Genomic DNA, 12,622 nt, shown 5'->3' on the forward strand with positions numbered 1-12,622 from the left:
ATTTATTATTAAGTGTTGCAAATTCCTCAAACTACAGTCAGGTATTTTTACGCGGGAGATACGTATCTCGTAGAAGAAACCACGGTAATTCAAAAATCTGCGTAAAAATTCACCAAGAAAAACTTAAAAAAACAGGAACCTAAATTTGCTTTATGGCGGTCATTCCTGATTCTTCAGATGGCTACAGTGGCAAGCCAGGAATGTGTCCTAATCAGTTATTCATTTCCATTCCAATTTTTTTTGGGATTCAGGAAAAAGAAAAGCTCTAGGAACAGCCTTAAAAATTGTTCTGTTTTCCGGTCATTCCGGATGCTCCGCAGGGCCACCCACCTTCAATCCTAATCTGAGCACTGATTATCGGAGCATTTAGAATCTTGTTAATAGCTTGAAATAATTTAAAAAACCCACGATGATAGGAAGATATATTCATAACTACTGCACTCATCTTACAGAGTTTTATGAGAAATTGTAAACCTTCCGCCATTTTTTTGAGGTCTTAAGTCACGAAATTAAGCAAATATTTCACTTCCTTGGGAGGAAAGAGGAGAGTTGAAAAACCAAATCACATTTTACAGTGCCAATGGTGGAATAAAAAAAAATATATGACCTACATGCAAATGCCAAGGACAACTTAATCAAGAGTCATGGAAATCGCAAGCAAGCGTATGACAGAAAAGCAAATCACTGGCAGCCCATGTGGGGTGAGTTAGTCTTACCATGGACCACGGCGATCAAGAACGGAAATCGTTTAGAAAAATTTTATAATAACTGAGTTAAACGTTATTATGACGGATGATATGAATTTGAGCTTTCCCAATAAAAATGACGACAATATATTTAATGACATACGATATTGGACGTCCTAAGTTATGATAGGATGATTCTTTTGAATATTACAGATGAAGCGCAAGGGCGCGCAATCAAAGGGGGATGTTAAAGAAATAGTTATCGGTTTCCGTTATACTCTACTAAATTTAGTAGAGTATAACGGAAACCGATCACTATTTCTTTGATTTCTCAATCACTCTGCTAAGACGCTTGTTATAGATTTTCTAAAGGGGGATGTGTTAACCAAGGTTTCCAAAAAATGTGGTGACATCGCAGCGACGATGTGGAATTAGTAAAACACAAAAAAAAACGGAAAAACGGACATATCCTCAATAAACCTTTAGACGTTTTTGGTTCCCAAATCACCTTAATCACCAAAAAATCCACGCAAAAAAGACCGTGATAATTCTACACGTAAATAACCGTGATGATTCGAAAATCTGCGTAAAAATCTTTTAAAAAACCGTGAAAAAATTAGCGTGTTGAAATCTGACTACAAAGTCAGCTGAAGATTCGTAGTTTGGCAAATCGACCTCTTAGAACGCTGATCCACTCGGTGGTTCCTTACGGCCGTGAAGCCTGGACGTTGATAAAATGATCACCTCGTGTGCAGATGGTTGGGCTTAAGGTGCTACATACAACACTAGATGGTAACTTGAAAGATTGGGTGTAAAATGCGACTTTAGTGTTGAGTCATGTTACAAACAGAATGATGTGATTTTTCTTAATGTGAAATCTTTATACCATATATTGTTTTTTTTTTTGCGTGAAGTTTGTCTTTCTTGAATTCATTTTTGGAACATTTCTGATCATCATAATTCTTTCAAATTCTTACCAGAGTAGTAGCAGCTATACACTCGTGGACATTATGCTTAAAAACGAATAGGTTCTCAGTAAATTTTCTGGTAATGTTTGCGTACCACCAAAAAAAAAGTGCCATTCGAAACGGTATTTTGCACTCTTTCATGGCACAGCAACGCATTTTCAGCTCAAAACTGTCAAAACTTATGAAAAAATCTACCGAATGTTGTTTTTGTTACGTCATCACTGTTAACTAAAAAAAACCATTTAAAGCCAAGATTTAAACCATCTCCGTACATTTCTATATTCCATTGACACAGAACATTGGTAAAAATATTGTGACATTTAACATGCAAAATGCATGAAGAAATTGTTTAGAAAATCTAGAAAGTTTAAATTTTAGATAACGTTTTCCCTTAAAAAATACAAAAATTGTCGATTTTTTATGAGTTTACCTTCACACCATTTGCCCAACTCAAATTTTATGGATAATAAGTAATAAAACCCGGACTTATGTCAAACATTACCAAACAGAATAATAAATTATAAATTTAAACCTGTTTCTAGATTGATTTTTCCTTAATAAGTTCTTCACCTTCACAAACAGCAGACCCCTAAAAGTTTCAATATGTAATTGAAGACATTCTGATTTTCAAATGTTGTTAGTCTCCGAAAATGCTCGTTCGACGGCAGCCATTGTTTCCGGAAGGTACAACATAAATTTAACAATTTTGGCGACCTCGGAGAAGGAAACAGCTTGTGCGTCAAAAAATTGAAAATTTTTCTTCATCGTTCATCGCTACTGATTCTTTTTTGATTTCTTTGGTTGTTCTCTCTAGGACTCCACGAAAGTGAACTGGATGAAAACTTTTTGGAAGAAGGACTCCATGCCAATTCTCTGGCAAATTAAAATGAACTGCATTGAAATTTCCACATCAGTCCACAAAGGAGTAACTTTCAATCCCATCCACAAGAATCTACGGATTTTGTTGAATTGCTAGCTCCGTTCGGACAAATAACCATTGGCAGTAACAAAAAAAATGTGGCTAATTTAAAACCATGACATCATGCAACAATTTTGACAGTTCTTGTGTGTCTTTTTTGTGTTATTACACTGAACGAATGTCAACATTTTAACTAGGAAGGATCCCATAAAAAACTGTTACGTTTTAACGATAGAAACTCCGCAGTTAGATCTTAATAAAACTGGAGGTGCATTTGAACTTGATCAAAAAGAGTTGATAGTTGTTTCTATAGGTGAAGTTCAAAAAATCCGGACAAAATTCGAAAAGTTCAAAAAATCCGGACACCACTCCTGAAAATCCGGACCGTCCGAAAAAAAAATCCGTACAGTTGGTCAGCTTACCCATGCAGCATCAATCATAGTAACCCAAAATATTGACAGCTCTATCAGTCTAACCGTGATGGGCAAACAGTGAAGCTATATTGTAGAGGGGTGTGTGCGTTCAATGAACGGTACACTGCCGCGTCGAAAACGGACATCGTGCAGCACTTTGTCGACGCCCGATATGCCCGTTCCGGCATCTACAACATCTTGGCACTATTGGACAACAATCAGAGCATAGAAAGCAAGCCCGGTTCCGGATGGTCGACGACCCTGAGCGACGAGAAGCTCCAAAGGATGCTTGGATGAGAGTTCGGTGCAACCGGCCCAACAGTGAAAAAGTACCCAGTGAACATAAACATTCATGTCAGTACGCGGTATTCCCGTCCACTCAGAGCTGCAGGCAATGACGCAGCGGCAGCGGTTGATATTTAGCGGTTGTTAAATATTTAACCCTCTAGTGCCCAGTGCCGCCTTTAGACGGTCTTCAGCCACACTTTAAAAAAGCTTCAATGAATACTTTAAAAAAATGTTTATAAGGATTCATAGGGATTTTGTCGAAGTCCGTCTAAAAATTAACTTGGGCGCTAGAGGGTTGAAAACCGTAGATTTTTTTCTATAAAATCGGGCTCTGTGAAAAATGAGTATCATCAAATTGCGCAACAAATGTTCTTCAGTGGACATTGAATCGTCGACTCGCAACAGTTTGGTGTCGTTTATGGGCTGGTAGAATCATTGTGCCGTTTTCATCAAAAGACAATCTTAAACGAAACGTGACTGTCAACGGCAAACGATATTGATCCAAAGTCCATAACTTTTTATTGTCCGAATTGGAAGTTCTGCTGAATTTGATTGACGAGTGGTTCAAACAGGATGACACAGCACGCATAACAATGGACATTTGAGGGAATGAATTTGGTTAGCAATTTATCTTTCTTTTTGGTTCAGTAAGTTGTCCACCAAGATCATGCGATTTGACGCCGCTAGACTATTTTTTGAGGGGCTAGATTTTAGATTCTTAGATGTTTTGCTTGACTCTCAACAAAAAATCTCTTGAAAAATCACCCTAATCATGCAGAATTCAATCAAAAATGTGCAAATAAAAATTCCTAAATGCGTGACTCTCTTCTATCGGAACCCAATCACCAATCCTATTGACTACTAATGAGATTCATCTCTGCAATCGTCTAATCCAAATATGATTCAAAATACTTCTTCTTTAGATTATTTCTCGTATCTAACTAGTTTGCTCCAAAATCTAATTTATATTTTTTTTTAAATATGTTTTCCATGTTGTTTATTAGTTTGATATTACTCGTTTGTTACCCGTCAGCGAGTTATTCAATGTTTCGTGAAAATTCCTATTCTCCTTCTATGTTATTGTTTGCTGCTTCGACTATACGGTAAAACCAATATTTCCCCGAACGTTCAACGTTCTTCGCTACTACTACTGGTCTAAGATGAAACTAAAACGAAAGAAAAAAAACCGTCTATCGCAAACGGCCAACTGTCGCCGAACCGTTCCGAGCAAATAAGTCTAGTTAGGCCAACTGATATGGTCGCGAAGAACACTCAGAAACAATGACCAAACAATGCATTCCAAAAACCTTCAGTCAGGCAGGAGGCAGAAATTGTTCTGCTTTGAACCAAGTTGCCCTCTAGGCGTCAAACTCCAAAATAGACCATATACATGTATAGTCTTCATCTACACCGTTTCGTACCTTTTCTAGAATCTAAATGACTAGTTTAAGCATATCACTCTAGCTGCACGTGAGTATTGTTAACATTGTTTTCGTGGGCATTCGACGAGGAAACGGACTTCGTAATGGCCGTGGCTCCAACTCCACCCGCACTGCTACAGATGTTACCACTGGAAAGTGACGTTGGTGGTAGCGTGACCACCGTTGAGCAGCTTGTAGTGCTACTACTGGTGTTCAGATGAGCCAGAAATGTTTCCGATATGCACGCGTGAGATTCAGCTTCCTTCTCCAACATGATTTTCGCCTGCAAGAATCGCGTTTTTGCGTTGGCACGTAAAAATAAGAAAAACTCATACCTTTGTCCGGTGGTCCTCCAGGCCCTGCTTCACCAGCTCATGCTGCCGTTGAAGGTCGTCTCGTTTTCGTTCGTAGGTGGCCGTCAGTCGAACACGCTCCGCTACACCTTTTTCTACCAAAGTGGAATCCACCTCTCGTTTCATCCTAAAATGTGTGGGAAGTTTGCGTCAAAAAATTTGGTCAGAATCATCTGTGAATCATTTACCTCTCCAACTCATCCTTGTCTTTGTGCACTTGCGCCAACTGTTTCACTTCGTTCTTCCTGGACGACTGCAGTTGCCGCATGACTTCGCTCGTTTCGCGCTCTAGTTGTACCTGTAAACCGACCCATGAGTAACGCCATTCCTGTTAATCGAAAACTCACTCACCTTCAGCTGCTTCATCTGGTTTTCCTGTGACTGTCGGAGTAAATCTTCAGCAAGGTTGTAAATCACCTCGTGATACTTTTCCAACACATCCCGAAAGCTATTTGCATGATCTCGACAGATTTGCTTCAGTTTCTCCGCGTGCGCACTGTTATCGCAACTGTCCGCATCGGTTGAGCACGGTGGTATCCTTATGTTCATGTCGGCCATGTTTTTACTGCTGAACCTCTTCACCAGCTTATTGCCCATTCCGAACTTACTTCTCTTGATGCCGTCACTGAGATCGCCGCTTTTCTGTGCAGTCACCTTAATCTTTTCCTTGTCGTGGCTCTTTTTCAGAGCCTTTAGCTCCTTCTCCAGTGCTTCCCGCTTTTTCCGAACTTGTTTATCTTCGAAGATCTTCTCCAACGGATCAGCAACAATTTTACCCGCACCGGTTAACTGATCAGTGGAAGATTGCGCCGATGGTTGAAGTCTGTCCGATTGGATTGTGCCCTGTTTAACCAGCAGCGGACTTGGTTGATCGAGGGAAGGTTGCGCCACCGGTAGGGCGACCACTTTCGAAATCGCTTCCAGCGGTGTTTCGCGATGGTCATGGTCACTATCGGTGGACCCTGCTGCCGCTGTCATTGAGCTCAGTGGCGACACCTGAATGCTAGCTCTATGCTTTGGACTGCCGGGGATCAGGTCTGCAGTCTTAAGCGTATCCTTTCGCGCACCTAGGGAAACAATTACAACTGCAGGATGATATACACCGATACAGATAACGTCCATCAAGCCATGCAGGATATAAAATAACTTATAAACATTTTTGACAACATAAAAATAGTAACTAGCTACGTGGGAAAAATTTCAAAAATCTCTTACACGAATCCTCCTCAACCGGTTCCATGTCTTCCTGCAGGACAGCAAGTTGCTCCGACCGCTTCTCCAGCTCACTTTGATACTTGATCGGATTAGCTAACGCCTCCGCCAGTTCGGACAGTCCATCCGGCACGTAATCTTTCACAATGATGGACAAAAACAATGTCGCCAGTGGTATCGGTTGACCCACCTCAGTTCGCAGCGTCAGGTGCCTAAAACCGGGACACAAACCTATCACCGGTAGCACGCGATGTCCAATCAGTTTTCCACCCTCCTCGTATGCCGCTATCCGAATGCTGGCCAGTTCGGGCAGCACAACTTTCTTAAACACGAACGGCTCCTCGCCGTAGATTGGATTGATTCCGTTGTCGCGAACGATTTTGCTACGAAATTTTTTCCGCACCGTATCGGCCGGCAAGCCAAACATGTCTACCTCCACGTAGGTGCCAACTTTCTTATCCGTCAGAAACTGACCGGACAGTACCGTGACAATCACCGTACCCGCGATTATCCCGTCCACCTGTAAGGTCAAATATTAGACAAATTCGTAGTCTCACGCGCATGCAGTACGACATCGACAAGATAATTACCGTGCTTTCGGCAAACGGATCCAATCGGCGATCTTTTCGTCGCATGAACTCCGGCTTCAGCAGGAACCCACACCGATGATTGTATTCGAACAGACCCAGGTTAAGTTGCATGGCGAGATCAAGCGTTTGGTAATTCAGTGCTACGAGCTGACAGCCGGCATTCCAAAATAACTGTATGAGAAAAATGAGGTTGATTTATAATACATGAAGTATATCTAAAAGTCCTATAAAACTTTTATTAATGATCAATGTTTGTTCCTAAATTCATCCCCTACTAGCAGTGGATGTTAAACCACCCAACATGCAGCGATACACGTCAAAATCTTTAATCTTTCCCAACTGCTTGCCATCCTACCTGTTTACTAGAGCTGATGCCAATGAATACAGTCGACCGGCGCCCCCACACCCGCAACTAACACGAATCTTCCATTTCTTTAATGTGCTGCCAAAACATCTGCTACAGTAATAGCAGCGTGGCCGGGGCACTCACCTGTGGCATGAAGTTGGAACTGTCGAAACGTGTTCCCGCCGGATAGACACGCGACAGCTGATGTTTGTTGTAGTTGACGAACTCAATCGGTCGCTCCTTGAGCAGCGTGGTCGCCTGTTTCTCATCAAACGAAGACATCTCGTAGTAGCGTCCCTTCTCTGTGCAGAGCCGCCGGAAATAGACAAAAACAAACAGAGAAAGGCGAAACGGGGAATTTATTGGAGCATAAAAATTAATTACATCTAGTGGCGGTCCTTTTTTTTTGCACCATCTGCCGCCCATCGCCCGGGGGGTTAAATAATGAAATCTAACCCTCTCCGCGCGTGTAGGACCGCGCCGGCCTGGCGGTGCCGTATACTTACTTTCGGAATTCTCAAAACTACTAAAATGTACAGGTTGAACGTAATTTACGAGGGCGGAGATCTCCGCCCCCGCTTCAGTCTCTTTGGTCTGCGGTACTTTATCCGCTTCGGTGGATCCAATGGGCCCAACTGGTACACCCGGCATCGACTCGTCGTCACTAGAACTATCGGTATCGGACGAACCGGTGCTTTCCTTCGAGCTCTGGCGAATTTGCTGCTCTCCGCGAAGGTAACAGGTTATTGGTTCATAAGATAGGAAAGACAAAATAATATGTATAGGTATGTCAGTGAAAGTTCCATTTGCTAAAGAGTTCTTTCTCTTAATTACACAAAGTAGAGACTTGATATGTTTAGTCTTGTATAAGATATGGAAGTATCAGTGTTTAAGGGTCGTTAAGACTCTCTCAATGGTTAGAGAAAGATTTGTGCTTCGTCGCATCTCATAAATAACAGATGCTGTTCATTAATGCGTTTTGGTAATTGAACCTCTTCAAATCCCCGCAAGGACGTCAATCTAAGATCGAAATACACATAAACGTTGTTCACTGTTACTCATTGGACCAGTATCATAACTGCATCATTTTTCTTGCTTTAAAACTATTTGTTTTTGTTACAGTATTTAATGTTGCAGCTATTGTCATACAACGTTTCAATTCAAACTTTGATTAAAGCTCAGCAATTATACTTGAAAATTTGCACGATAAAACTATTTAGTATGGTTAGAAAACAGATTCATCCTCAATCTGCAATACAGTTTGTGTCAATCGTACATATAGTTGATGATCAATAATAGTTTGAAGCTTTTTTTTCGGTTAAAACTGATTTTTCTCCGCCGGGAATGGGTTAATCATTCTCATTTTTCAATTATATATTCAAAATGTTTGTTTTGGTCACCAATTACCATACTCTAATTACAGCTTAGGCTTATACGACCAATAGATCGATAACAGCGCTGGTTACGTCCTTACTATGGGTTAGGGAATAAAAAAACGAAGTGTTACAATCGTTGTTGTCAGAGTATACCTCTGCATCTCTAACGACTATAACGGAATGGAAGGTTACTTTGATAAGTGACGGATTTTCATACTTTTACCCTTCCCTGTACACGCCTATATATAGTTTCTACTGCTCTTGTTTACTGAGCCTCATTATTCACCCTGCCAAGTATCGGCAATTATAACTACCTAAAGAAGTTTTCATTCCCTGCGTGTAACTATCTTGTGTTATGTCGAGTAGAGGGATGGGAAGGAGCCTGAGAATAAACCCATGCATAAATCCCTCTGACATTGAGCTTCTGAATCTACTAAGACTCGAATTCATGACCAATTGCATCTCAAAGCGAGCTCTGTAGCATTGCGACTGCGAGCTCCCCTTTTTTCCACCATGCTTCAGTTATACGAAAAATTGCCCAAGCATTATGACCCTACAATATATGATTTTATCAAGATTATTATTCTATTAAAAATTTACTGCATGTTTCGTTCTTTCATTCTCCTTTTTGTTCACTATTTCCTTCCTCCACACTCTCAATATCTCTTATTCTCTCTCCTGTTATTCCTTTCTATTGGACCCGTTCCTCTCTTTCAGGTTCACTTTCTTCAATACTTTTTCCACTCTCGCACAAATTTGCTTTCAATCTCACACACACTCACCTTTGGGATCTGACAATTCTCTACTCGCTCATTTTAACAGACTCTTAATCTATCTCCATCTACATTTTGTCACATTATTTTTCCTTGTTCTTTTTCTCTAACTCGTTTTCTAAATTTCTGTAACACTATATCTATTTTATGCTATGTCTCGTCTTTTTCAGACGACCCCAGCTTTTTTATTGCTCCAATTTTCACTTTGACTCATTTTCACCCACAATGTTTCCAACATTGTCAAATTTTATCTATCATTTTCTCTTACTATTTCTCTGTTTTGTTCTCGCTCTATCCTCATTATGACCGTAGCTCATTACCCAGTTGGAAAGAGGATAGTTGAGGCATTTTGATTGCGGTAAAAAATCATCTTCGTTGTGAATTGATCTCTCTGACGAATTGTTCACGTCTTGAGCAGGACGAGGTTCGCATAGAGTCGGTGCACTGTTTGCACTACATAATCGCCATTTACATTGCTCCTAAAATGCCTTTAGATTTGTATTTGACTCATGCTCATGCAGCCGAGAATCTTTTAAGCCGCGCTTCTGTAACCGATATTGTATTGACGTTGGGTGACTTTAATCTTCCTAATTTGAGGTGACAATAGGACGACGAGGTAAACGGTTACATTCCCTCAAATATCTCTACCGATCATGGAAAATTTCCTCTCGACACGATATTTACATGTGGTTTTCATCCAGTCAATTGTTTCGCTAACATTCATGGAAATCTCCTTGATCTCGCATTCACAAATTCACCAGAGCACCTGGACTTAATTGAACCGCCCATGCCATTGTCACGGTTTGAACCCCTACACATGCCATTCGTTTTACTGCTTGACAATTTTAGTTTTGACTTTAATGCGTGTGATTATGATCAAGTGAAACTGGCGTTCAATGAGATTAACTGGAATTCTGTACTGCAAACTGATTCAGTTGACAGCGCTTTTACATCCTTCTATGTTCAACTTCACGTAGTTCGTAACGATTTCGTCCCACGAAAAAAAAAAAAACGATTGTTCAACTCAACTTTCAACCAACCCTGGTGGACTCCTGAGCTGCGTTTTCTGCGGAATAAACTAAGAAAAGCACGCCACTGTTTCTTCCTAACGAAATCTAACAGCGACAGACTAAAACTGCACGATGTTGAATCTTTGTGCAAAACGGTTCTACAGGCCACTCACGATAATTATATATCAAGGATTCAGGCCAGTGTAAAACAGGATCCCTGACGCTTTTGGGATTTCGTGAAGAAACGAAAATCATCTTCTCGCATTCCATCCAACGTAAATCTTAACTGTGTTCAGTCCAGCTCTAATTTGGAAGCAGCAAACCGTTTCGCCCTTTACTTCGAAAGTGTTTTCAGCAAGTCATCACCAGTATCACGTCAAAACCGTTTCGCCCACATTCCCTCACAAGTCATCAACCTTCCCTTTATCCAGTTCACATCGGAGTTCAAAAGTGACGATTGCCTATCGCACTCGAGCTCGATCCCGCTCATTTTGTATCACGTCTGGCGTGCCCCAAGGTAGTGTCCTTGGACCGCTGTAATTCAACATCTACGTGAATGATCTGTACCTGCTCATATCCTCGTTCAAGCTCTCTTTCGCCGACGACCTGAAAGTATTTCGTGCAGTTGCGTCTGCGGATGACCACACTGCCCTTCAGGAAGACATCAACATTCTGCTGATTTGGTTCGGTGATAGCGGTATGCGTGTCAACAGTACAAAGTTCAAAATTATATCTTTTACTCGCTCTGCCAATCCAGTTCACCACCAGTACAGTATACGAGCTGAAGCGCTCCAACGTGTCTCGTCTATCTGCGATCTCGGTGTGACCATTGATAAAGAGCTCAACTTCAATATGGGAATAATGGCTGTTGAAGCTTTCTCTGTACTGGGATTTATTTGTCGTCACGCTTCTGAATTTACAGACATTTTTGCTATAAAGTTACTCTATTGCACGTTAGTCTGCAGCATTCTGGAGTACGCTTCGCCTGTTTGGTACCCGCACTGCCTAGGACAAAATCTCGCTGTTGAGCGCGTGCAGAAGAAATTTGTACGGTTTGCGTTACGGTCACTTCCTTGGAACGACCCAGTCGGGCCTCCCCCTTACCCTGATAAATGTCAACTTATATGTTTGGAGTCGCTATCAGCTAGACGGGATAGCGCAGTGCCTTTTTGTTTTTGATGTGCTTCAAGGAGTAATTGACTGTCCTGCGTTACTCGAGCAAATGCAAATAAATGTTCCTCTTCGTCGTTTCCGGAACTATACTCTACCACGCTACCCCAGAACCAATTATGGATACAACAATCCCTTGGAGAAATGTATTCGCTTGTTCAATGATGTGTACGACAAATTAGATTTGAACATGGCTAGAAGTTTTTTAAAAACCCGCACTAGTAGGCTAGTTTAGTTGTGAGAATATTATAAAATAAGTTTACAGTCTGTGCGATATTTTAGTCGAATACAGTGATGTTAAATAAATTGGTACATCTATTTAATAGTAAACAATGAACAATTAGGTAGCAAATCAAAGATTTTCGTTTAAGGTACGCAGCAGCCAATTATGCTTGCTTGTATAGCTGAATAATGTAAAATTACACGTGCTTTGTTCCGCTTGAAATGCGTGATCTTGAACATTGATGTCTTTATCGACAAATTGAGCCTTCCCCAAACTTTTACCTATTAGGGTTTATCATTTCATTTACAAACTATTAAAAAATGAACTGAAAATGGAAAAGCAGTATTCATTCAATCACGACCGCGCTTTCTATTCGCATACTTTAGCGGTGACGGATGTTATAATATCATTTTCATATGCCTCTAATCTTGCTACCACTGAACGGATCTTGAACACCAATGTCTTAATTAGCAGGTGAAGTAATATGCACAGTATTTTTGGGTATTATGGTTGTAAAAGATGTTATCACGCTTCGCGTTTTGTAAGTGACCCCGCCTTTTTTCGAGTTATATCATTATCTCAGTTCCGTAAAACGCAAAGACATTGCTTTTCGTATTGAATATATAAGGCAAATGAATATCTCATTTAATGTTGGTAAAAGGTGAACGGCTACACTTTTAGCCACGTAAAAATTTAAAAAATAGTTTCGTATTGCTTCCTGGGTTACAGCCAGGAACGATGACAATTAAATTCTTTTTGTGTAGAATGAAAGCAAATAGTTGGAGTGCAGCACTTCCAACCACGCAACAACATAGGGTAACGGGGGTATTTTGGCCCACATGCATATTTTGGCCCACCCGGTAACATTTTACGC

General features: G+C 40.8%; 1 protein-coding gene across 2 annotated transcripts in view; it reads right to left on the reverse strand.

Annotated features, from left to right (window-relative positions):
* Positions 1 to 959: 959 nt before the first annotated feature.
* LOC129733170 (1-phosphatidylinositol 4,5-bisphosphate phosphodiesterase classes I and II) overlaps positions 960 to 12,622 on the reverse strand; it is a 181,893-nt gene continuing 170,230 nt past the window's right edge. The window contains exons 12-19 of one of the 2 annotated variants that reach the window (XM_055694793.1): positions 7,703 to 7,916; positions 7,341 to 7,498; positions 6,851 to 7,021; positions 6,264 to 6,780; positions 5,400 to 6,115; positions 5,237 to 5,346; positions 5,031 to 5,175; positions 960 to 4,978 (exon numbers count right to left, since the gene is read on the reverse strand). In XM_055694793.1, the coding sequence (XP_055550768.1) occupies positions 4,730 to 4,978; positions 5,031 to 5,175; positions 5,237 to 5,346; positions 5,400 to 6,115; positions 6,264 to 6,780; positions 6,851 to 7,021; positions 7,341 to 7,498; positions 7,703 to 7,916 (2,280 nt within the window). In that variant the 3' untranslated portion in view covers positions 960 to 4,729. Of the gene's footprint in view, positions 4,979 to 5,030; positions 5,176 to 5,236; positions 5,347 to 5,399; positions 6,134 to 6,263; positions 6,781 to 6,850; positions 7,022 to 7,340; positions 7,499 to 7,702; positions 7,917 to 12,622 lie in introns of both variants that reach the window. The other variant, XM_055694792.1, reaches the window with a different exon arrangement.

This window comes from Wyeomyia smithii, chromosome 3, assembly GCF_029784165.1.
Source record: "Wyeomyia smithii strain HCP4-BCI-WySm-NY-G18 chromosome 3, ASM2978416v1, whole genome shotgun sequence".
NCBI lineage: Eukaryota > Metazoa > Arthropoda > Insecta > Diptera > Culicidae > Wyeomyia > Wyeomyia smithii.